Here is a 25,080-nt window from a genome sequence, read left to right on the forward strand (position 1 = left end):
CAATAATTCACATTATTGTTGTGAACTGCCCTGAGATCTGTGAAGGGCAGTATGCAAATTTAATAAATAATAAACAATTAGCTGCAGAACTTACTGAGCATCCCACCCTTGCAAGAACCTTCATAAAAAGGAGTCTCTGTAAAAGTAATTTCAAACCTAAGAGTGAAGACTAGTGGAAGAATCTGATAAATCTACAGAATTGATAAATCATCATTAGTACAAAATTCAACTTGCAAGCACTCAACTATAACCCAACACATGACAGGACTAGTACATGATAAAGGCAATGTATATTTATTCACTTTACAAAGGAGGGCAGTATTTGGTTGCAACAGCTCCAATTATAGACAAATAACTGTACATTATACTGGTTAATGGCTCAAAACCTTTACCCAACCTTGCTCTCAAAAATTGTTCATACCACTTCAGTTTAATTGAACTAATGGCAACCCCTGTTCTGCCCCGAAGATTAAAAATTCCTAATAAATGTATACGCGTTGTGTTACATTATTCACAAGCATCTGCCCCCTCTTTTCATTTTTTTTTTTTATCCTTATCCTTCCAAAGATGGACACTTGTCTCTGGGTCAGCATTAAACTTATATACAAGCTCAATTAAAATTAAGAGGTCAGGAACCACCAATGAACCTAATTTTCTTTTGTTTTTATGAAGTACAAGAAAAGTGACTGATTTTACACACACACACACATATAAAAAGTTTGGTTTCAAAAAGAAAATGCTTTGCTCAGCCTGATTGGCGTTGTACCACTGCCAAGGCCTAAGTAATTCGGTTATGAGCGAACGGACATGGGCGGAGAGAGAGAAGAGGAAGAACAATCAACATTAAGGTCTTACAAAAATATTTATTCTCTTCCAAAAAATGCAGCAAGGTGCCAACTGGAAAAGTACTTAACTAAAGAGGGCTAAGGTAGCAGTGGTCTTCATTCCGTCAGAATTTGGAACTGTTGAAACTGAGCTGCAACAAGTTTATCATCCAAAGAGCCTTGGTAAAACTATTTCATTCAAGATGCAAAATGAAATGTCCAGAAAATGGGGGGTAATCTTTGCCTACTATGTAGAAGAAAAATCTTTCACTGTGATCCCAGGAAGTATAGGACAGGCGGTAAAGGAATAAGAAGGCTGGCATTGTTACACATTCTGGGCTTGGAAATACAGTGTCCCAATATGCCATCACAGCCGTTGGGGCCAAGTATCCCTTGTGTGTTGTAAGCGGTTTTCAGCGTGGCGGTCCAGAAAGTTTTGGAGGCCAGTTAATAGGAGTTTTCGCCCCCTTTTAAAGCATATGCTATTCTTCTTCACTTTCATTTTCTGGATCCAAATCTGATTCCCCATTGATTTCTTTTTCTATAGCCATTTCTTGTTCGTCGCCTGAAAGTTCATCTCTTTCATCGTTCTCATCGCTTTCCTCTTTCTCATCCTCTTCATCCCAGTTCTCCTGCAGGAGAAAGTGACAAGACACGTGACTACTGTGATCACTTTTAAGAGCCTGACCTCCAAGCGTGGGGAAAGGAACTAATTGGGAGCTTTTACTTACATCTGAATCATTTTCTCCAGCCATCTCATCATCCGAACCTTCCTCTGATGATTCTGTCAGGACAGAATGCACGAGGTTTGAGACAGACCTTTCTTCAAAGAGATACTAAGAGCGTGCACTACTATATGCTAAAAAACTCTTTCATTGAACCCATTGTTATATTAGTTCGGAAGATCCCAAGCAATTTTGCTGGCAGAAAAAAACAGGTTCAGTAGGGTTCAAAGTTTAACAGTAGTCCCCAAGCCCTCTTAAAGAAGACTAGCAAGCTGGTTTCAGCCTGTAACATGGAAGCAAAAGCCCCTTTATGCTTCTCATTTGGTTCTAACCCTCACCAAATCCTCTAGCCACTCAGGACCAGTAAACTAGCCAGCCAACTTCTAGAATTATTCTGACCAAACACTCTGGCACTACAATTAGGCAAGCTGCGTGGTTAATAATGCTTTTAAATAGATATTTTATATATGCAAACATACACGCATACGAGTGAGATCGTGTTTTGATTATATTAATGTTTAATTGTTGTTGGGGGGTTTTAGCTGCTTCTTTATTATCTGCAAGCCACCTTGAGTCTCCATCAGGTTAATCAATGACACCATTGTTTTTGATCTCTGGACTGTGGCGGTAGCATTTCAATTTCTGATGGGATATATAGATTTTATATAGATTTTATATAAAGCCTTAAATGCATGCAGTCTTAAGGATTTATATAAAATCTCCTCCCCCTTTTTAGTCTATACCATGTCACCTGTCCCCACTAGCCCAAACATCTGCATGTTCAAGGGGACACCTGAAAAGGGCCCCTACATGGCTATAATTGTATGCCTGGATGGAAACGGCCTTTTCAGATGTTTTGCTGAACTCATGAGTATAGGGGGCTGAACATGGGGCAGCAGGCTCAGTCCAACTCTTCCTTCCATGCAGAGACTAATATTGGAAGCAACTTTTGAGAGCCTAACATGAACACAGCAATAAAACTGATTCAACTATTTGAGGCTTATTTCAGCGATGTGGAATCATTCTCTTCCTTACCAACTGCAGTCTATAAGACCAAAATGCTACACACACAAATATAAATCTGAAACAAAGGGGCCACGGCCTTAACAGAGCCCATCTTGTTCCCTGATAGCTCCCAAGGCACCTCCACTTAAGTCCCTTTCCTTACCTTCTTCATACACCAGCTTTGCAGTCTGGTTGACATCAGGCACATCCTGAGTCTGTTCCAATGCAGCAACCTGAAAAGAAATGTATGGCATTAACAGGGGTTGTAGCAATATTTTATAAAACGATGCCATTCTACCACATGCGTAGAACTTGCATTACTTCATAGAAAGTAAAATGAATTGCATGCAATTAAAAAGCAGTGCTGCTTGGAGAGCTTGTTGTGTTCCTGTTGGATGAGAAAAGTTTACAATACAACTAAAAGCATGTGGATGTTTCAGACGGTTACATTAAATGTTTGCATCTCTAACACCTGATTCTACCCATATGCTCAGAAACACTTCTTGAAAATTGTAAGACTTAATGAATGCCAGAAAGTTATCCATAATAGTATGTTATTGTAATATAAAAATAATCACACAGAGACATATATGTCTTTCAAAATATTTCCAAAGAAATATCCTCGTTTCTCTGTAATAGATCATGAGCAGCCTTCTGGCATCTGAAAGACTCAAAACGTTATTGTGGCAAAAACGTCCATGGGCTAGAACTTTGTTAGCTGCTCAGATGTATTCTTCACAGTAGGCTGAACCAATATACTGCAGGATATACTGTCATCAAGATGACAATGTGGGATTTAGTTCTTAACTGCTTATGTCATGACTATTAGCTTTTAAGGAGCAACAGGACTGTGAGAAATACTGTACAGTACTATTAAAATCAATTATTAGACCCATGGGGGGTATAAGCCATGATTCTTGTAAGATGTAACATCCCTCCATTCTTACATTCATAGTTTTCCTGTGCCCTACAACCCACTTCAACTCACCTGAGTGACAATAAGGTAGAGTTTCCCATGTAAGCGAGAGAGCTTCTGCAAAGTCTTCACTCTGCTCTCCATTAACTGATATAGCATTCCCAGCTGAGGGACCAGATCTGGCAACTGAGGAGAAGGAGAGGGAGAAAGCATTTGTCTCTTAACACATGGGAATAGTCAACATTTTATTATAACACCAAGCCAGCTGCAATATTATAAATATTAAATATAAATATTAAATATACACATATACACCAGAATGGTACATGGTTATCTCCCACTTTGATTACTGCAATATGCTCTATGTGGGGCTACCTTTGAAGGTGACTTGGAAACTACAATTAATACAGAATGCGGCAGCTAGACTGGTGTCTGGGAGCAGCCGCTGGGACCATGTAACTCCTTGTCCTAAAATATCTACATTGGCTCCCAGTATGTTTCCGAACACAATTCAAAGTATCTGTGTTGACTTTTAAAGCCCTAAACGGCCTCATGCTCAGTATACCTGAAGGAGCGTCTCCACCCACATTGTTCAGCCCAGACACTGAGGTCCAGCTCTGAGGGCTTTCTTGGTAGTGACGCTCAGCCTATGGAATGCCTTCCCATCAGATGTCAAAGAGACAACCAATTACTGGGTCTCATCTTCTGGAATATGGCCTTCTCTGTGGTGACTCCCCAGTTTTGAAATTCCATTCCATGGGCATGAGACCAGCAGCATCAGTAATGGTTTTCTCCCACGAAGCAAAAGTATTACAGGTACTAAGAATTAGTGTCCAATTCTTCCTTTCTCCCCACCTGATGTTAGATGATGGGCAGGTGGGCATATTTGGACCAAACAGGGAGGCCCGAATAGGCACACAGGTTGGATTAACACCACTAAGTTAATCAATGAGAGACACCATTGTTATTTGTCACTGGACTGCTGCAGTGGGGTTTCAATTTCTGAAGGTGTGGATCTGCCCATAGTCTCAATATCAGCACAATTCAGAACCATGGGCAGAACGCAATATTGCGCATGTGAGCTTCTGCTTGCATGCAATGGGGCTTAGCATTAAGAATCAGTGAGCTTTGGGACAGGCAAAGAATTCAGGTCATACAAATGGGATCGTTGAAGCACAAAGTTGGGATAGAGGAGAGCGTTTAAGAGTACTTACTGTTGAAAGGTAAGATGCATGTATAGTTAAAACGGCCTTTAGCCATCGAACCATTTGTGAGGCGCTGGAAAACAAGGCGTAAAGAGAGTGACCTGCATTTACTGACATGGGTTAGAAAAACAATACAAAGCATGCTTCATATCTCAAGATGAAGAACCCAGCCCACTTCACAAAGGGATACAAATGAAGAAACTGTCAGAAATCATGATGTGCACAATGCACCATCTAAGCAGTACGGTTCACAGCAGTGGCATTTACATCAGCCCAAAGTGCAGCACGGCCTCGCTCACATTTTTTTTCCCCCAAAGCAGATGAGAGTGCACATAGAAAGCTACCTCAATGCAGAATTACGACCATCTAACCCAGAATCGGGATGCGGGTGGCGCTGTGGGTTAAAGCCTCAGCGCCTAGGGCTTGCCGATCGAAAGGTCGGTGGTTCGAATCCCTGTGGCGGGGTGCACTCCTGTTGTTCGGTCCCAGCGCCTGCCAACCTAGCAGTTCGAAAGCACTCTCGGGTGCAAGTAGATAAATAGGGACCGCTTACTAGCGGGAAGGTAAACGGCGTTTCCGTGTGCGGCTCTGGCTCGCCAGAGCAGCGATGTCACGCTGGCCACGTGACCCGGAAGTGTCTTCGGACAGCGCTGGCCCCTGGCCTCTTTGAGTGAGATGGGCGCACAACCCTAGAGTCTGTCAAGACTGGCCCGTACGGGCAGGGGTACCTTTACCTTTTAACCCAGAATCAGCTGGCTCCCCAGGGTGTCAGGCAAAGATCAACCAGGACAGCTCTAAGTTATTATGACAGATTTACCCATTCCGTCATCTTTAATAATTGATGAATTTGAAATAGCAATAACTATCAGTTTGCCTGAAAGATAAATAAATCAGATGCACATCTGTCTGTGGATGTCACCCAGCCATGCTGCATTCTTTTAAAATGGATACACACTCAAAATGCACATCTGGTGCTACTAACTGAACATTAATGCTCTTTTAAGCACCACTACTGCTGGATCGGGAGACTATCATTTATCACTGTCTAACAGAAGGATGTATCAGAGCTGTTATATGGAACTTTCCTCCCTTTTAAATATTGATTAGTACAGTTTCAGATGTTTTTATGATCTTTAACTGCTGGTTATGTCTCCTTTGATAGTAACTCTTTTACAGAATTATGTCATATATGTTGACCGCCGCCCTGAGTTGTACTTCCACATTTTAATGAAGAAAAATATGTAATCTCTGCTTACCTATATGGGTGCCCTTGCAGCCTTTTTGTGAGCTAAAATGGAATAGAGAAAGCAGGCATAGCTATAACAAGACTGATATAAACAGTTTTCTTCAGTAAGGCAAATATAAATTCTCTAGTGTTCAAAACCTTGCTTCCAAATAGGTTTGTAACTCAGCTTTCTGTTCCATTTGATATTTTATTCATTGTCATCATAAAGTATTTTTTATAGCAGAGTTTTGTTACTGGAGCACAAAAAAACCAAGAAAACAGTGTACTACATGGCAAACCAGATTGCAAGACCTTATCTATCAACATCAGCTTATTAAAATATTGGTCCATTGGTTAAATGCTGGTTTCAGACTTGGTTTTTTTATTTTTACACAAAGGGCTGCACAAAGTGAGCCCTTGGTTTAACCAGTGATCATTCAGCAAGTTTGATTATAGTGTGATAACTCTGTTGAACACTGAGAAAGCAGAATGGAACTTGATATAAAATTCAAAATCATGCACTGCACTCATTTTTAACCACAAGTTACAACATAATGTGATGTTTCAGTGTTCAGCTGCCATCAGGATAAAAGCCAATGGGCAAATTCAAGACAACATGCTGCAGTTTGTGTACAAATCGGTTTAGTTTCTACACACAGCTGTTTACTAGTCTGAACAGCAAAATATAATTTAAAGAGAAGCCTCCTGCAAACAAGCAGAGATGGTTCATAGGGATGGGTTGTGCCAAATTGATTGCCATTTATTATCTGCAATTATGATCCCTAAGTCTCTTTCTTTATATGTAGTTCTAGTATTTACATGAAAACCAATAAAAAATATTTGGATAGTCTGAACAGCGTAACTTCTGTCAAGTAGCACTGTGGCAATATTCTCATCTGAATATGTCATGGCAGCCATTCTGCTTGGAATAATACAATGAACTATGTTCATTTGTGGTGAAATGCATTCTATGCAGATATTACTAAGACACAGTGCTGTCTGTTTCCATTTTTCAGAACAACCATTTATTTCACTTCTGGTGCTGCATCAGGTTTTATGTGACAAGAAACTAACCTTGTTTTCATAACTGGCTTTCAACTTGACAAGGCACAAAATCTTGAGAACTAAAGGCCACCCCATTTCATATGAAAGAGACATACCATTCCTGTTTATGACAAAGCTTGTGTTTGCCTTGCTTAAACTAAGACTCTGGTGTAATGTTGGTATTGTAGTGACTTATAATAAAATATTTCTTACCTCATGCAGCAGAGGAATGACAGAGTACACAGGCATTCTGGCTACTGTTTTCTTTATTATTGCTTCCTTCTTGGTTTGAAGCACTTTCTGTTAAAAGAGGGGAAAGCAAATCAGTGAAAGAACCATGTTACTAGCTTATGCTTGGCACCAAAAATGCCCTGTATCAGAAGCCAGTGTGGCATATTGGGTAGTGCACTGTAATTCAACTGCTAAAGCCAAAGTCCCACTCATCAGATGGCCTTGGACTAGTCAGTCAGTCAGTCAGTCAGACACACACACACACAGCCCTCAGCTCATTTGGTAGAGCATGAGACTTAATCTCAGGGTCATGGATTCAAGCCCCCTACTGGGCAGATGGTTGGACTAGATGACCCTTGTGGTCCCTTCCAACTCTACAATACTAGGAATATAATATAAAACCAAAATGTTTCAATGTGGAGTGGTCATGCTCACTATTAAACTTGTCAGCCATGCTTTCCTCAACAACACTTGAGTTCCAGCCACCCTCCCACCAGGTTTTCAGTTCATTCCAAACAGCTACCGCATGAATGTACTTCCGCTCATGCAACAGGACTTCACCTTCCCCTCTTCCCCCCATGCACACCCCAAATCTGCTCCGGAGTATCTCCCAACTCTCCCAAGCAGATTTTGAGGGTGCACAAAGGAGGGTGGTCCCTTTGTGCAAGCGAAATTCCATTCTGCGCGTGCACAATACAGTACTGGATGAAACGCTATGACAGCATTCTGTGGTGACTGAGCAAAATTAGTCCTCATGAAGACTTCTTTTGGCACTTCTGCAAATGTTGGGGTTCCCCAAGTTTACAGTATCTCCCCTCCCCTTGAAAACACGTGCTACCATTTAAGCAACAGAACTCACAGCCACAACATCGAAAATAGAGGGAACACATGGAACATGCAGCCCTGGAGTGTGGGTAGCCTGCTGCATGAACAGGCATGCAGTAACCAAAGCAAACCCCTCATTTAATTATTTCTATGCTACCATTCAGTAAAGCTTCCAGGGTGACTTACACATAAGCAATACATAAAACCTAATAAATAAAATACTAAATATGGCTATTTGGTACAAGAGGGAGTCTTCCCTATCCACAATGCTCTTTACACTTACATTTAGTATTTCAGGATCACTGCTTTCCAAACCCTGAACTAAAAGCACTGCAAAATTGTCCGTCTGTGGAAGGCCTCCTGTTGACTGCTTCATTTTCATCACATCGATATCCATTGCACCAAGGCGGTCTTCAATGCTCTCCTATACAGCAGGAAAAAGTCGTTCTTATTTGCACAGCAAGGGGCACTACATACAGGACAATATCCCCATAATTAAACTTTGTGGTGCTTTTGATGCCACCCACCAATAAACCAAATCCCTCTTCACAGCACTACAGTTGCATGTTGAAAGACCAGCCATTCATTAAGCTTAAGGACAGAACAAAATCAAGAGATAATGGATGACCAGGAAGTGGGGTATTCTTTAGCAGTTTTTGCTTGGGGGGCTGTTGTTACTTTGGTGGGTGTTAACTCTTTGTATCTTTAGCTTGTATATTATGATTTTTGTGGAAATTGTTGAATTTGATTGTGTATTTTTTGATGTTTGCTTATTGTTTATGACTTTTTATGTCTGTAGTTACATTTTTTTTAAAAAATATGTTCTAAGCTGCCTTGAGCATGGTTTTAACTTTGGAAAGGCAGCATACAAATAAAATGATTTAGTTTCAATTCCCTGGGTTGAACTTTTGACCATTTCCTGTGAACCTCTGAACTGTCTGGTTAGAATAATCACTTAAAAACAAACAGAAATCATTTCCCCACCACCACCACAAAACATGCACACAAAGTGTGTAGCTTCACAGGTATATATGCCATTGATATGGCATACTGGCCAGACACACTGTGCCTCAACACTGCCCCATGTGAACTGAGAATGTGCCCCAACACTGCCCCACAAATGTGTACACTATAAAGAAAAGCAAAAGGGAAAGCAAAGAATTGTACTTCAAGGAGGCTTATCCAATGTATTTGGCCTTCTTGTTGAGAAACCACAGGGATCCCAGAACACAACGTGGAAGTTAGTGTACTGAAGAAATATCTAAAGTGCATTCCCCTCCACAGTGTGTACTGTACAGTCATACATGTATGATTGTGCTGTGCATTTATTCTAGGCCAAACATCAATTCACCTCTCTACCAGCTGCAGTAGACTTTCTTTTGGTCTCCATTTTCTCTCCACGAAATGAAGGTTTGATAGCTGCACTATGTCCAGGAAGTCCGGGCATTAGCGTTTTGACTTCTGAGTTGATTATGGGAGTTTTCACCTTTTAAAAAAGAAGAAGAAAAGTTATCTCCATTTGTATGAGTACAACTGCCCCCCTATTTTACACAGTAATTTTGATCTTGTTCCAATTTAATTTGCACAACAGATACTTCACTTGAAACCAAAACTGTTCTTTTAAGAGAAAACATACCTGGCAGCTAGTTCATTATTTAAACAATTTAAACGGTAAGAAAAATAACAGAAACAAGATACTTACTAAGCAAACAGAACTGCAGGGTTAATACCTAGAATTTAAATTTTATGATCTTTAAAATGCACTTTTTAAAAAACTCCTCCTAATAACCTGTTGAAATCTCTTGTGCCTTAGGAACTGAAACTCATTATTGCTGGAATGGCAGAACAGCTAATGCCGCCATATGCCAGTTCTCAGATGCCTCAGTTTTTTTTGCTTTGTTTTTACACCTTTATTAGTGACTTAAACTATACTGATTGCTAAGATTCAATGGGCAGCTGCTAGGGAAAGGCAAGCTCTCCAGTCCCTCCTCCCAGGAAGCATATTAAGAGGAGATACATAGGTAGACTGATCACTCCTTAAGTCATATATGTGGGTGGAGGGTATCAAAGGTCAGCAAAAACATGACAATTTCCCAGGGGATTTCTGTTTGCATTCTTACAGCAAGGTAGCAGAAGCTCAAATGGCCTTCCCACATTTTCTTTTATTCTGCCTGTACTGAGACCTGTGGAAGTGTCTGCCCCCCCCCCCCTTATGCAATGAAAATCCTTATGCACAACAGTGGGTCCACGGGCCTTCTTTGAGTAGAACTTAACTGGGTACAAATTTTGAATGATATGGCTACTTTAACATGAATTTGTTTGCAAGGAAAGTCTGCATTTTGGAAATCTTAGTTTTTGCCAAAGGTCATAAACTGAACCACTGGCACCATCCATGCTCAATTTGTACACAGATAAATACCAAAATAAGCAACAGCTAATAGCACCAGATGCATGACAAAAACAGAACTTACATATTTTCAGTAATTACAGGACAATGCTCTATGCATGTCTACTCAGAAGTAAGCCACACTTATTTCCCTGGGGCTTATTCCCAAAGATGATTAGATTGCAGCATTATTTTGGCTCATTAAGCAACACTCATTTGGCTCATTAAGGAACTATCCTGCTTACAATGAGTCTACTATTTTGGTGGGCTTTGTTTGGATCCTAATTATAAGGGCTCCTAGAACAGAGAGGCATGCCCCTGTGAGATATACAAATTGCTTTCCATCCTTTAGGTATGCTCAGACAGCCAAGAGAAATGTGTCATCATTGGAATTCAGCAAAAAGCGAAACCAAGATCAAAGTCATCACAGCATACTCGAGGACCTTAAACTTTCCCTTCCTTTGTGGCTAGCGTAGAAGAAGAAGCCCTGTAAGTTCACTGTTAGAAAACTTACATTCACCCATCTATGCCAATATGCAAGTGGATAAACTATCAAGAAAGAAGAAGAGGAGTTTGGATATGATCTCCCGCTTTATCACTACCCAAAGGAGTCTCAAAGCTAACATCCTCCTTTCCCTTCCTCCCCCACAACAAACACTCTGTGAGGTGAGTGGGGCTGAGAGACTTCAGAGAAGTGTGACTAGCCCAAGGTCACCCAGCAGCTGCATGTGAAGGAGCGGAGACGCGAACCCGGTTCCCCAGATTACGAGTCTACCGCTCTTAACCACTACACCACACTGGCTCTCTGATGACAAAACAGTTTTGTAGGCGCTGTTAAGACAACATAGACTCTTATCATCATGACTATACACACAGATCCCTCATTTTAAACATATGCATAGCAGAATTGAACTATGTGTGCCAGAGCAATTCTAATGGATGAAATGTATTTTAGGTTCAAATCATCTTCATAGACAAAAATGCCAGTGTATTTAAAAATACATTCTGGGATGCCATCATGCACTTGCCATTTATTTATTTTTTACTCTATGTATTATATCAAAGAAACCAACATCTCCATTATGAAAAGGATTACTTAAAAATAGATTTCAATCTAACCTTTGTCACAGCCATTTCTGTTTTAAGCATCAAGGTCTTCTGAATGTCTCTTACTAAGCACATATGTGACTCTGTAGTATTCACAGGCTACAACAGAGGGAGAAAAGGAAACACAAAAATAGATGTCAATACTTTCACAGGTCAGTAACAGTTTTTAGTCACAGTATCCAAGTAGTTTCAGTAACAGGGAAGACTCTTGAATGAAAGCTCTTTAGGCTGTCCACTTTCCCCAATCATGTAACCTATGTATAAACTAAGCTAACAAAGTTTTAATTGCAACTGAATTGCAAAAACAAGAGGCTATATGAAATTTATGAAGCAAAATCAAAGCTTTCCTGAAATATTACAAGGAGCATCAGATAAAACTCAGCATGAAATAGTAATCATCTCAACTTAGATTCAGATTCTGTATCAAGGCATCAATTTTTGAGTTTCAAAAAGACATCACATACCACTCTCTCAATGACAGGCTGTAAGGAGTTTCCATACATAAGTAGCAATGATTCCTTATCGGAACAAAATGCAGCTGCTAGAATAGGGATTGGCTTTGGCGTGGTATCACTTCCCTCTCCAGATGTTGCTATCTGGATTGTACATTTTGATGTCAATGGTTTTTTGCAGGAACTGCAAGGAAATAAGTCTGTTAAATATTATATTCTGCACACCTGTCTCTGCAGTTTTAAAATCCCTTCAACAGTCAAACATGGGAGCAAGCCTCACAACCTTCCAAAGCACATTGTAATTACGTCTTACTGCCAATCAAAGCTCAAGCTCAATAATGAATGAGGTTAGCCATTAATCTGTATACAATCCTTCATTAAAAAAATAAAATCTCAGGTTGGTTTGCCTTGACAGAACCAGCCAAAGACCATCAAGTAGCCAATCAAATTCTTTGTAGTATGCCATCCACACAACTACCTTAAGTGTTTGAATGATGCAGAGAACTACAACTTCCATGTGCTGAAATGGCAAGGAGAATAAGCCTCAAGTTTGCCATTTTGCTGACAGGTTAACAAAAGCAAGTTATATTTGCCTAAAGTGATAATCAGTGGCAAACCTGACTACCGCCCCCCTCAATTTCACAGTCCTCTGCTTCAGTCATTAAAAACAATTCAAAAAGTACAGCTGAAAGGACTTCTATTAAAGATCAAATTATAAGACAAACACAAATATTGGGCTCTATTAAAAAGAGTATTCAGTGTTTCAGATACATCCAAACTGAACCTTGCTGCCAACAGAGATTTGCCCCACTACTCTCTTCCATGCTTTGGCAACACAATATTGAAATAGAGATGTGTGTATGTTTAAATACCAACTTACCCATTTAATACTTGTTCAAATAAGTGCAACTGTCCATCTCTGCATACAACTGCTAGTTTAAGTGGCTGAAAAGAAATAATACATCATCAGATCACAAAACAACTACCATATCAATAATTCAGATATTTTCTCTACTTCTATAAATGTGGTCAAATAGGTTAGTTGGTTAGAGTATAGCGCTGATAACGCTAAGGTTGCAGGTAGATCCCCGTATGGGACAGCTGCATATTCCTGCATTGCAGGGGGTTGATCCTCAGGGTCCATTTCCAACTCTATGATTCTATGAAATGTTGATCAGACACATTTACTATAAATACAACTTAATTATTTAAAATCACAAAGTTTATTTTTAATGGCTGCTTTTTAAGTTCTCCAGTTATACAAAATAGATCAGAACTGAGCCAAAATAGTTTCTACACAGTGGCATCAGAAAAGCAATAGGTAAGTTACATTTCCTTACCTCCTCTTTGCTTTCTGACATTGTCAGGTCGATATGGATTGGCTCATCTGTAGCCATGAAACTCATTACAGCATTCCTTTCTTTCCTGTCTGATCTCACCTGCCTTGAGATATAATAGTGAGAAAAATAAGGCAAAAAGAACAAAACAATGACACCATAGTGTAATATAAGCACATGCTCAGAGAACCCTGGAAATTCCTTTCTGCACTGAACTGTGAAGGACTAGAAGCCACATTTTTCATTGCATCTGTTCACAGCAACTATCCAAAATCCACATTTCTGATCATGGAGCTTTTTGTGTTTCTAAGTACATTTCATATTTTGGGGTACAAACTGACAACACTGATTGTTAGGGGGAAAGCTACATACCAAACATTGAGTAACCGGTCGTGCACTGCTCCAGATAAGAAATATAGCCCTGTAATTCCATCGAAGGGTTGATTTTCATTGGGAGGCCGTACTGTGACGAACATAAGAGTTGAAACTGCTGTAGCATGTCCTGTGAAATGCTAGAGAAGAAATTTAATTTTAGAAATGAAACCCAATTAAAAAATGTAAGATAAAAGATCTGTTCTACACACCAGTTCTACCAAAATCAATGGGATTTTCTTACGAGAAAATGAATTTAGGATTAGGATGAAAGGCAAGTATTAAAGAAAACCACTTTTAAATCCAATAACAATAAGCTTATATGTATTGCAGCAGAAGTTGTAAGTCTTGTGTTTGGGATAAATGAAGAGGTAAACTGGTAACGATGTTCTTTATCCAAAAAAGAAATGATGTTCTTTTGTGAGCTTGAGCAAGTCATTTTAAGAATGCATTTCAGTACATTAGATCATTATCTCATGATGTTATTGCTTTCTATTTCTCCAATCATTATTCTTTCCATAAGAGTTAATCTATTCCATCTTTCTGTAGAGCTTCTCAGAAAGGTAATATAAAAAATGTCAGGTTCAACAATCAAAGAGGCTCCTTAGAATAGCAGGAAACCTATTACAAATTAGTTTTGCATAACAATGCATTACAGTGTCTAGGGGTGGGAGGGACAGGCAGCTTGTCATTCTCATGTGCTCAAAGGTACTGTATTTCTGCATGTAACAGAATCATTTTTCCAGAGTTAGTGGAAAAATAAGCACAGGGTAATCACTGGTCAGTGTGCTTCAAAAGAAACAAACTTCTAGGTCTGGGTATATCCGTCATTTGATAAGGATATATCCAAATCTACCTTAGGAACTAAGACATAGCTAAGTGGGGGGGAAAGGCTCTGAGCTCATCAGCTCAACAACATAAATTGCTGTGTTAGACTGGGAACCACCTTAGAAAGCTTTAGACAAACTATTGTTGTATAAAGCAATCAACGACTATTTTTCTCACCTCCTGTTTATAAACTTCCCATAGGTCCCTGGTTGGTCTCTATGGGAAACAGAACCCTGGACAAGACAGGATTTTGGCCTACTCTAGCATTACACTTATGTTATGTTTAACTAAAAATCTAGAAAAGTGTGTGTGTGATGAGGCTGATGGAAGGAGACTTCCCCGCCCACTCTTTCCCTTGGCAGCACACCAAAAAGACTCTTCCAAAGGTTGGGAGACCCCACATAATCAAGCAAACGTAACAGCTGAGATTAAGAGTAGACAAGAGGCTTCTTCTGGATCAAAGAGCCTTTTGTCTGCTTAGGGAAACCCCTGGACACAACTCTATGCTTTTCCGTAATGCAGATGTAATTTGGTGAACAGGCTGCTGGCAGTGCTCAGACACAGCCAAGGAATCTCATGTCCTCATTCAACTGTCAGCCAGTAGAAACCACATTGACAGTATCATCACAGCAAACCTTCCAGCAAACCTCTATCTTAAATTATATTACTTAAACAGGATGAAGTGAAGCAGCTCAGTTCACTGTAAGAAGTTAGCAATCTTCCCTAAGTTCTTATTTACCCCAAGTGAATACTTACTCTGTAGACTTCCTTGGTCTCCAGGTCCCACAATTTGATAGATCGACCAGCTGACAGAAGCATCTTTCCATCAGGACTGATGCATAGTGAGCTCACACTGCTGTTATCTCCTTTCCATTTGCTAGAAAGTTTGAGAAGAATGGGAAGAACAGTGAGCACAGCCCTGGCAAGAGTATGTACCATTGCAAAAATAAAGGGAGGGGCATTTAAAATAATAGATTTCTATAGCCTCAAAACATTTGTTTCAAGAGTGTTAAATGTGCCATGGGAAGTGATTTGCAAGACGTATTAAAATTACCAATAAAAACAGTTAAAAGCAAGTAATTAAAACATTTAAATGATCAAAACACATCAGCATCTATATATCTGGACAGGCTTGCCTAAGCAAAAATATTTTAAGCAGGCACCAAAAAGAATACAGTGAAGGAACCTGCCTGGTATCAACAGGCAAGGAGTTCCAAAGTGTAGGTGCTGCCACAGTATCTTACAACTGTAGAATGAGTATTACGTGGCACCTGTAACAGAACCAGGTCCACAGATCAAAGCAGTTGAGTGGTATGGTAATCCTGGAAGTAAACTGGCCCCAAGCTGTTATGGCTTTTATTTGCCAATAGTATATATATCTTAAATATATAAATGTGCATATAGCTTTTCAGGGCTCATCAGAACTGTGCCAGCTCAGCCCACTCAAATACTGGCCTCATTTGTAACAGCTTAAGAGACCTACACAACTGTAGTCTGGGCATTTGTATGCTAACATATACAGGCAACCTCCGATTTGCATGTGGGTTGTATCCCAGGTAATCGTGTGTGATGGTGAAGTGCGCATAAATCAGACCTGCCCCCTTTTCTGGCCACTTCCAAGTTGCCATGATGTGTGGGTGCATGGCCACGCATCAATTGGATATGCATCAACTGGTTGTTGCTTGTATGCCAAGTGCAACATGTAAATGTTAGGCTGAGCAGGGAAGGCAATGCAATTATGTGTAAGGTCTGTAAATCTGCATAAGGCTTCCGGGATTCCAAATCATATATATTTTGGTTTAGCCATTCCTTGCAGAAGCTCAATAACTTCAGAGAAGCCAGAAAAAATAAGTGAGGAAGAAACATTCCCTTTTTTGCCAATGGACAACTTGATCAACACAGGAAGTCTCCTATTAAGTTTGCATGCTTTAATCTTCAGAAAATGTGCTTTAATAACTAAAACAGATAAATAGATCTTGTGCTTTAAGAAACTTTAAAATGCTGAGCTTCTTCTGAATCCAGGAAATACTCCCAAAGACAGAGTTTAAATGCAGCTATCTGAAATAAATCAGATTCACTCCTGTAATAACATCAGTAGTGATATTATCACTGTACAACTATAAACATCTCCAGGCACCTGCAACATCTCATCTCTCATATACCTATGATTTTTATCTCATGTTCTCTATAGTGAATGTGCTCCCTGATTACAACTAAAATAACTCACAAATAAATCCTTGTAGCAGCAAAACAACCTAGCGTCCACATAGCAGCCACCAATTTAATTGCTACATAAAGTAAAGGCCTTAAGCTACCCAACTTGAATGAGAATTCGTACTGCACGCACATCATAATATAGAGGAAATAATTTGCTGCAGAAAATATACCATTCCCCCCCCCCCCAATGTCTTAAACCTGCATGTATGGCATCTACTCCAGCAATAATTCTCTGTAGCTATTCTGTGTTGTTTTTAAAACCAGACTTACCATTTCACTTTGCACGTCTGTGTGTTCCATTCCACAATGTGTTTGTCATCTGAACAGCTATATAAGCAGCCATTGTCCTGGTGCCACCGTACACAGTTTATTTTACGGTCATGACCACTCTAGATGAAAAGAAAAGGTTATTAGCAAGTAACATCACTTCTCTAGTAGGGTTAGATCAATCTCTGCTACCCTTCTGTGACCACTTCAGTACTTTTGCAATAACATTTGTCACTGGGCCACTTGTGGATTACTCTGTGCTCTATCATTCACACCCAGTAACTTCATGCTTAGGACAAACTTCTTCAGGACAATGTAGTGGAAAACACATGGCTTTGTTAGCCAGGGTTGAACTAGACATAGCAGCAGCAGGCAGACCATATCTGAACACAGATGGATTGTTATTAGTAGTAGTAGCATCATCGTCATTTGTTGTTGTTGCATTTATCTCTCACCTTTTTCTCCAAGAAGTTCAAGGTGACAAACATGGTTCTCCCATTCCTAATTTACTCCCCACAATAACCCTGTGAGGTAGGTTAGATTGAGAAGCAGTTAATTTTCCTCATCCAACTACTGTCTCCATCCCAGGTAACGCCATGCCCAATGAAAAATCCTGAAGAGCCCAACAGCTTGCCACATTCTTCTGACTTTTTGGGTTGGTACTAATAAAGGTGCTATCTAAGAGTGGGCGTTGGAGGGGTTTTTTCCTCTCTTATGGACCAACATGACTATATCCTTGTTTTTAATTGTTTGAGTACCTCTTTCCTGAGCTGTCCCATAATCACTACATCTAGTCATATAAGAGATGTGTCCACTCTCTCATGCTCTTCTACTTTTCAAGTTCTCTGTGAATCATTTTAAGAAGGGGGCTCTACAGCATTATCATAGATGATATGAGGATCTGCAGAAACACCTCTAGCAACTGGACAGAAGATGCAGAAAATGTACCATTTTCAAACGTGTCTTTAAAAATTGTACAATAAAAGCCACAGCAAGGAACTAGAAACTGTGACTTCAAGTGTAACCCTAGGAAAACTGTGAAAAGTGGTGGGGCAGATTAAAACGAATAACAGGTAACATCAAATTATATCGCATCACTGGCATGCAGGCAAAGATTGCTAGAAACAGCCCAGCAGGCCAAAGGTTCCCCATTATGGGTACCTGAACTTGCTTATTACTGACATATTGAGGAGGTATGAATATTTTATGCATTTGTATAACATTTCTAATCACCCTCTGAAATTTTTTACCTTTTGGTAACTGCAGCCCAGCGGAAATGCATGATGCAAGCCACTGACTTACTACCCAAATACCAGGGAATACTTCCAGAATATCAAGGAAGCGAAATTTGTCCATCTGTGTCATGAGACCCTTCTGGCATTTCAGCCTGCTTCTGGCTTAACTTGAATTACCCCCCTTGAATTGTTTATACATCTTGCTATTCCTTTAAGTACACTTACCCGGACACTAATATACATGTTAAAAAACCACAGGTCCACCAAGAGAGATCCTTCAGACACATTGTCATTTACCCAAATATTAACTTCCCATCTTTTCAGTCACAGACAGGGAAGTACATTCTTTTAGAAAATCTAAATAAGTTACTTATGAAGGACTTTGTTAATTTCAAGTAAAATTCATATAAGCAGCACACTGTCAGAGCTGCATGAAATTTGGGTAATTTATTCTCTTATCTTGTCATGTATTTCACCAAAAACACAGGCATTTCAGGTTCCCATGACACCTTGCAGGTTTTACAAATTCCATTTCTAACTGCATCAATGCTTGAACCATTTTATGTGAGTTATGATTAAGCTAGTCTAATAAAACCTATGTTAAGAAAAATACAATTTATTTTAGTCGTAGAAAAACATTGAATGTTGTTGCAAGTAATACTTACTAGTTTACTCTGTAATTCTCCTCTTATTGTGCTGTATAACAAAATGCTGCCAACTGCAGTACCAATAGCCAAAAGATCTAACTGTTCACCTGCTTCTGCAGCTTCAGATTTCCTCTTCTTTCTCTGAGGGCCTTCCTGTAAAGTGATCAAATGAAGACAGAAGAAATAGTCTGGTTGGCTATATTAAATTACAGTTTTACAGGCAAGGTCAGGGATAACCAATATTGTGCCCTCCAGGTGAAGCTGTAGTCCAGTTTGCATCTTTCCTGATCATACTGGGTTGGGCTAATGGGAGTTGCAGTTCAACACCTGGAGGGCTCCATGTTTGCTATCCTTGGGCAAAACAAAACAAAGTTTATTCACACATTAAAGGGGATGAACATAGAGCCTTAGTTGTATATTTTAAAGAAAAACCAGAACAAAACCAAGCTCCTGCTTTAAATGCTTTATTCCCCAAATGAGACAACCTATACTCAATATTAAGTATTGCCTTTATTCCAGTAAGGGCCATATTCAAGAACAAGTTCAAAAGCACACATTTTGCTCTCTTTTTTCCAGTTTCCAAAACAAGCTAAAAATATTCTGCAAAATCTCTCTCCCAGCCACATAAAGAGGAAGGCATCATCTTCAATTTATTCATTTAAAAAGACTATGCCAAAAGTATGTTATTCACCTAAGGCTACAAAAAGAGCTAATATGAATTAACAGAAAATGTTGTTCTTAACTGCCACCTTTAAAAAATATTGGGCCACAACTCAAATCATTCCGATCCAGTTATTAACTCAGGAAGATTGTCTCACTAAGTAAACAATGGACAACCATTTTTGCTATAGTTTCATTATTTTAACTGGTTTTCTATCTTCCTTTTTCTTCCAGCAGCCTGTAGGAACCCCTCCTCTCTTTTTTAACTTGTTTCTCTGAATCTCTTTATTAATCCTCTCCCCCAGTGTGCTCTGCTCTCGCCATCCTCTTTGTAGTATGCATCTAGTCTTTCCTCTCTGCTTCAGTTCGCTCATAACAGTAAGCCAAACCATGGCTTAGTGTGGTGTTTCCCAGAGAGGAAACTGTCGCTGCTGCATTCCTCTCCGAATTCTGCTGCCACCATGCTACCCAGGGTAAAGCCATGGTGTGACTTAGTTCATCATCCAAACCACAAGCTTGTAACCAACAACCAAGGATTTTCCCCCTTATTAAAAAAAACAGCTTGCAATTTGCCTGGAATGAGACAAACCACAAATGTGAGTTTTGACAACATACTAAGCCAAACCATGGCATAGCTCTGGGCAGCAGGACAAGGGCATGAGTGCAGCAGCTGTGGTCTCCTCACTGGGAATCCACATGCTCACACAGTAAGTCAAGATTTGGTTTAGTGTTACTTGCAAACTGGGTTTCACTCCTTGCCACCATGGATGTGAGCACCACCCTCCATTACCCCCTCTCTTTTCTATTTCCCTGCCCAAAGGCTTCTGATGCCCTATTTGTTTATAATATTAAACCATTTTTTCCCCATTTTGTTCCACATAAATTGCAATTCCCTCCTCTCTGCTTTCAGTTTCTATTTTGCTGTTTCTCTGCAGGCCAGCTCCCCCGCTCCCAGACAACATCTGCCTTCCAGGTTTGGCAGTAATGTTACTCAAGATTTTCACCCTTCCCACAAGTGACACCAGTGAAGGAGTCTCAGGCATAGGCAAGACACACAGCATGACTGGCAGGTGTCAGTCTGGACAATACTCTGAACTAGACCACCACACAAAGAGCATATCTGATTTCTCACCTATAAACTCACTAAGCTGATTCTCTCTGAACTGCTAGCATGAAAACCTGAAGTCTACTTTCTTAAACTTATTTTAGGTTTGTACTGTTTTGAATTAAGCTCTGCACAAGCCACAAGAACAAACTTTGGTTTCTGGCACCTAAAGTAGAAAGGAGAACCAAAAACATATACAAATCACTTATATGTCTGTACGTGTGTGTGTGTGTGTGTGTGTGTGTGTAAATTAACATCTACAACCACACTAAGCTTGTTGGACTACAAGTCCCATGATCCCTGACCACTGGCCATCCTAGTTGGGGCTGATTAATCCACAACATCTGGAGGGCCTAGGTTGACCATCTGTGACATAAATGGTCGTTTGCTTCCAAATCAGAATTGGAAACATTTACAGCTCAGCTTCTGATTCTGTTTTAGAATCTTACTACAACTCATACAAACCATTTTTGCCTGTTTCAGACACTGCAGTGAATCACAGTATGTCTGAATCAGAATGTGAGGAAAGGAATAAGAGAGTGTGGTCTGAGTATGTGTGTGTAGCTTTAACAATTGTATCAATTGCTACAATAATTTCATTTAATACAAAAAAAAACCCCACCTAGACACAAAACTCTCCACTAAGTGATTATACCTTTCCACACATAAATTCAGATTTGTCAACAAATTTAGTAAGCATTTGGGTTCTTAATTTTAAGGTTACAAGTAAATCATATTGAATGAAGTACTGATTTCAAATGCCAACACTGTGAGTTTTAGAGATGTTAAGGCTTTTTGGAATCAATGTTATCTAAACAGTTACATTTCTTTCTCTCTGCAGACCACTGGTTTTTTTACAGGTCTCTGTACAGGTCTTTCAGCACAAAGAAGCAATACAGTATTAAGACCTGGGGGGGGGGGGGTTACTCCCGTTCAAACTGGGCATGGACAGAAGAAAGTACCCTGAAATATAGACTGCCCAGGTTGCGTTGAATGCTGCCAGGAAATCTGCTTTCTGTTTTATACTCATCTCCAGGACATTCTTAGTCTTGGTAGCAAGCCTTCCCTCTCAAAAATGTGTAGCCCTTTTTAATACATTAAAAGGTGTTGAGAAATGTGTGGTGTTACAATATATAGATAAGCTTCATGTGAACAGAGATGTTTAGGCACATGAATTATTCTGATCAAGAATATAGTCCTACGCTGGAAGTTGAACAGAATCTGTTCCGGAAACGCATCCGACTTCCAAAACGTTCAGAAACCAAAGTGCGGCTTCTGATTGGCTGCAGGGTGCAGCCAATCAATCGGAAGCCCCGTCGGATGTTTGGGTTCCAAAGAACATTCACAAACAGGAACACTCACTTCCAGGTTTGCAGTGTTTGGGAGCCAAAACGTTCAAGTACGAAGGCGTTCGCAATCCAAGGTACAACTGTAATGATTTTTATGTGTTATTAAATAACATGAGCAACATGAATGGTTCAAGAAAGGGTGTTTTAGTTCTGCAACATTTAAAACAGAATTGGCTAACAAATGTGCCTATGGAAACAAAGTTTATGTCTGTACTCTACACTGACTTATGTGTGACCATAGGAAAAAATGTGCACTAAATTTCTTCTTTCAAAATTGCACTCCCACTTGCTACAAGACTAGCAGTAACTTTGCTGCATTCCTTGGAAAACCAAGAAAAAAAGGAAACCCTTCTAAGTTTGTGAATGATGTGGTGATATTGAAAAGGCTGCCTCTATTTATTTGTTCACATATCAGATTTAGTACAAAGAGCTCACAAGGCCACTGTTCCACTGGGATCAATACTGAGCAACTGATGGACTGTGCAGAAAATATCTGAACTAACAGAAAAAGCAGGTTATAAATAAAATAGTAAATTAGGACACCAAGGCTACATTCTATACACATTTAATAGGACTTACATTTGAATAAACAGGGATGGGATTTTGCTGAAAAACATCCATGTGCCAAATGAGGACAACTGTTGCAGCACAAGGCTACAGACTTCAAAAGCAAACTTTGAAGCAATCCTTACAACAACCCTGTGAGGTAGGTTAAGAGGCTGTGACTGGCCAATGATCCCCCCCCCCGTGAGCTTCATGACTGAATGGGGATTTGAACCCTGATCTCCTAAGTCCTAATCTGACACTTTAACTACTACACTACACTGGCTTCCTAGAGTACTTCTGCTGTGGGGCAGCTATATAAATTAGGAAGGTAAATAAATAAATATGGGGAAAGCAAAACGTCAGAGAAGGATCTGAAATATTTTCCTTGAAGCATGAATTTGTCTTATTCTGGATTGTTTTGAGATTTGAGACTTTTTTCCTTTAAAACATAAAGCGGTATAGGAATGAAAATATTAATAAGAAATCTCATTGCCAAAAAAAGGTACCTAGACATTCTGTTGTGGCAACTGTAACCTAGGTTTAAAGTGCCATTTGGCAATTAGCTTCTATATCTCTTACACGGCTCCCTTGCCATTTATCCTTACTCTCACTAAAGAAATTGAGATGTACAGGAACTAGTTTGACACCCCTACAGTGATCACCCCCTGGAGTGAATTCATTTGCACAGGATAAAGTAAAGGGGTGCACTGAAGAACATAACCGGGGGGGGGGGGGCTGCCCCACATGCTCTGCCATCAAGCCATCAAGGATGCAGCCCACTCCTAACTTGATCTGAGGGGTGGGGATTTATTTCTTAGTAGCACTGGAGTGGAATAGCATTATGGAGACTGGCTTCCTATACACAGAGAGGGAGAAACTTACACACACCACCCAAGGCTGAGTCCTCAGCATCATCTCTGGACTCAGGAATTGGATTAGGAAAGGGGAGGGGGGCCATATCTCAGTAGTACCACTACTTGCTTTTTTATGCAAACCACCCCAAATTCAGCCCTCCTGTGTGAAACCTGAAAAGCTACTATACTCCCAGAAAGTGCAGATGATAGGTTTTTGCTTTTTTAAAATGGAATAAAGTAGCTCCCTGAGTTCCTAACTTGAGGTTTTGTTTAGAGCTTGGGGGGTGGGAGGGAGAACGACCACCCAGGGCTTCTTTACAGACCGAGGCTAGGCTACCTAGTCAAGGCCAGGATGCGGTTTCGCCCTGGTGGCGCAGATTCCACTCGCACGGGGCGCAAACTCCTCTCTGCCAGCCACCATGCGACGGCCTCGGGGCGGAGCCACAGCGGAACACATGTGCTGCGGCCCAAGGGAGCCCTGGTGGTGGTGGAGGTGGACGGGGCCCGCTAGAGCAGAAATCCTCAAAGCCCCCCAAATAAAAAGAATCGGGGGAAGAGGAGGAAACCCCCCCACACTCACCCCCTATTGCAAAACCACTACACCCCCTACGCGACCAGGCCAAAAAGCGCTGCTTTTTCCTCCCGAGGCCCAGCCGCACGTGAGGAAAAAGCAAGGCTCGGGTTTTTTTCTGGGGGGTGGGTGGGGGAGGCCTCTCCTTTCCTGCCTCCCCCCTCGTTCCCTCCCCGCGAGGACTGACAGGCTCCCTCCCGTCGGGGGAGGCGAAGGAGGCCCAGCCTTCCGTTCCCGTCCCGCTCCGACCCCCTTCAGCCCCGGGGGGGACGGGGATACCTTGCTGTGCGACGGGCGGCCTCCTCCTCCTGCTCCCGGCGGCGCCCAGGCCAGGCAGGTACAGGCGGCGCTGAGGTGGGCAGAGGGCACGTACTCGTGGTGCAAGCGGCTGCTGCCCGTCTCCCACACGCGGAGCCGCCCGTCGGGCCCCGACAGAGCCACCAAGCGCCGCCCGCCGGGGGAGAAGGCGCACGGGGCCGCCGCCGCGAAGACCGGCAGCGCGCCGGTGGGGGCCGCCGCCGCCACGGCCGAGGCCTCTTCTCTCGAGCATGCTCCTGCCGCTGACGCCGACGCCATGGCGCTCGCTCGCTCGCTCCCGCACTCGAGGCCCGGCCCTCTCTGCTCCCAGCAGGCAAGCGGGCGGCCCCGCGGCAGCCACGTGGTCCGGAACCCCCCCTCTTCCTCCCCGCGCAGGCGCGCTAGCCTCGGCCTGCCTAGCGCGTCTCGGATGCGCTGACGGGGTGCAAGCCGCCTCCTCTTGCCCGGAGAAGCGCGCGCGCAGGCAGGAAGGCAGAGAGAGGCAGGCAGGGGCTTCGCTTAGTCGGTTGAGGGGCGGGCACAGTGGCTCGTCTCCTCCAGCGTCTGTGTGGTTCATAGCTGTCCACTTTTCCCTTTTCTTGCAAGGAATCCTATTCGGAATAAGGGAATTTCCCTTAAAAAAAGGGAAACGTTGACAGCTATGGTGTGGTTTGCTCGCAAGCCCGTGGGGATCCACAGCAGGATCTGCAACGCGGGATCCAATGCTTAGGAGTTGAGCTTGGGAAGCAACTAGTTGTCATGTTTGGCACGCCGCTATTCTGTCATAGCGGCCCTTGAGGCACTTCGTCGTCTCCACCCAGTTATTAAAAAAATAATAATCAGCATCATA

At 41.4% G+C, this 25,080-nt stretch overlaps 1 protein-coding gene across 1 annotated transcript; it reads right to left on the reverse strand.

The window, feature by feature from the left end:
• Positions 1-278: 278 nt before the first annotated feature.
• WDR43 (WD repeat domain 43) lies at positions 279-24,634 on the reverse strand. The gene is made up of 18 exons (XM_083432359.1): positions 24,213-24,634; positions 18,867-19,001; positions 16,970-17,088; positions 15,239-15,359; positions 13,655-13,794; positions 13,286-13,388; positions 12,826-12,890; positions 11,958-12,129; positions 11,506-11,592; positions 9,352-9,486; positions 8,284-8,424; positions 7,158-7,244; positions 5,932-5,963; positions 4,685-4,748; positions 3,543-3,656; positions 2,718-2,787; positions 1,556-1,608; positions 279-1,456 (listed from the first exon to the last, which is right to left on the reverse strand). The coding sequence occupies exons 1-18, from the start codon at positions 24,507-24,509 to the stop codon at positions 1,307-1,309; spliced, it is 2,085 nt and encodes a 694-aa protein (XP_083288485.1). The 5' UTR covers positions 24,510-24,634; the 3' UTR covers positions 279-1,306.
• Positions 24,635-25,080: the final 446 nt, after the last annotated feature.

This window comes from Podarcis tiliguerta, assembly GCF_965153285.1.
Source record: "Podarcis tiliguerta genome assembly, chromosome: 3".
NCBI classification, from domain to species: domain Eukaryota; kingdom Metazoa; phylum Chordata; class Lepidosauria; order Squamata; family Lacertidae; genus Podarcis; species Podarcis tiliguerta.

Coding starts and splice junctions, on each gene's coding strand:
- WDR43 (XM_083432359.1), bottom strand. CDS start 24,509: ATGGCGTCGGCGTCAGCGGCAGGAGCATGCTCGAGAGAAGAGGCCTCG. Junction 19,002..24,212: donor GCCGCCCGTCGCACAGCAAG/GTATCCCCGTCC, acceptor ATCACTTTACAG/GAAGGCCCTCAGAGAAAGAA. Junction 7,245..8,283: donor GTGATCCTGAAATACTAAAT/GTAAGTGTAAAG, acceptor CTCTTTTAACAG/AAAGTGCTTCAAACCAAGAA.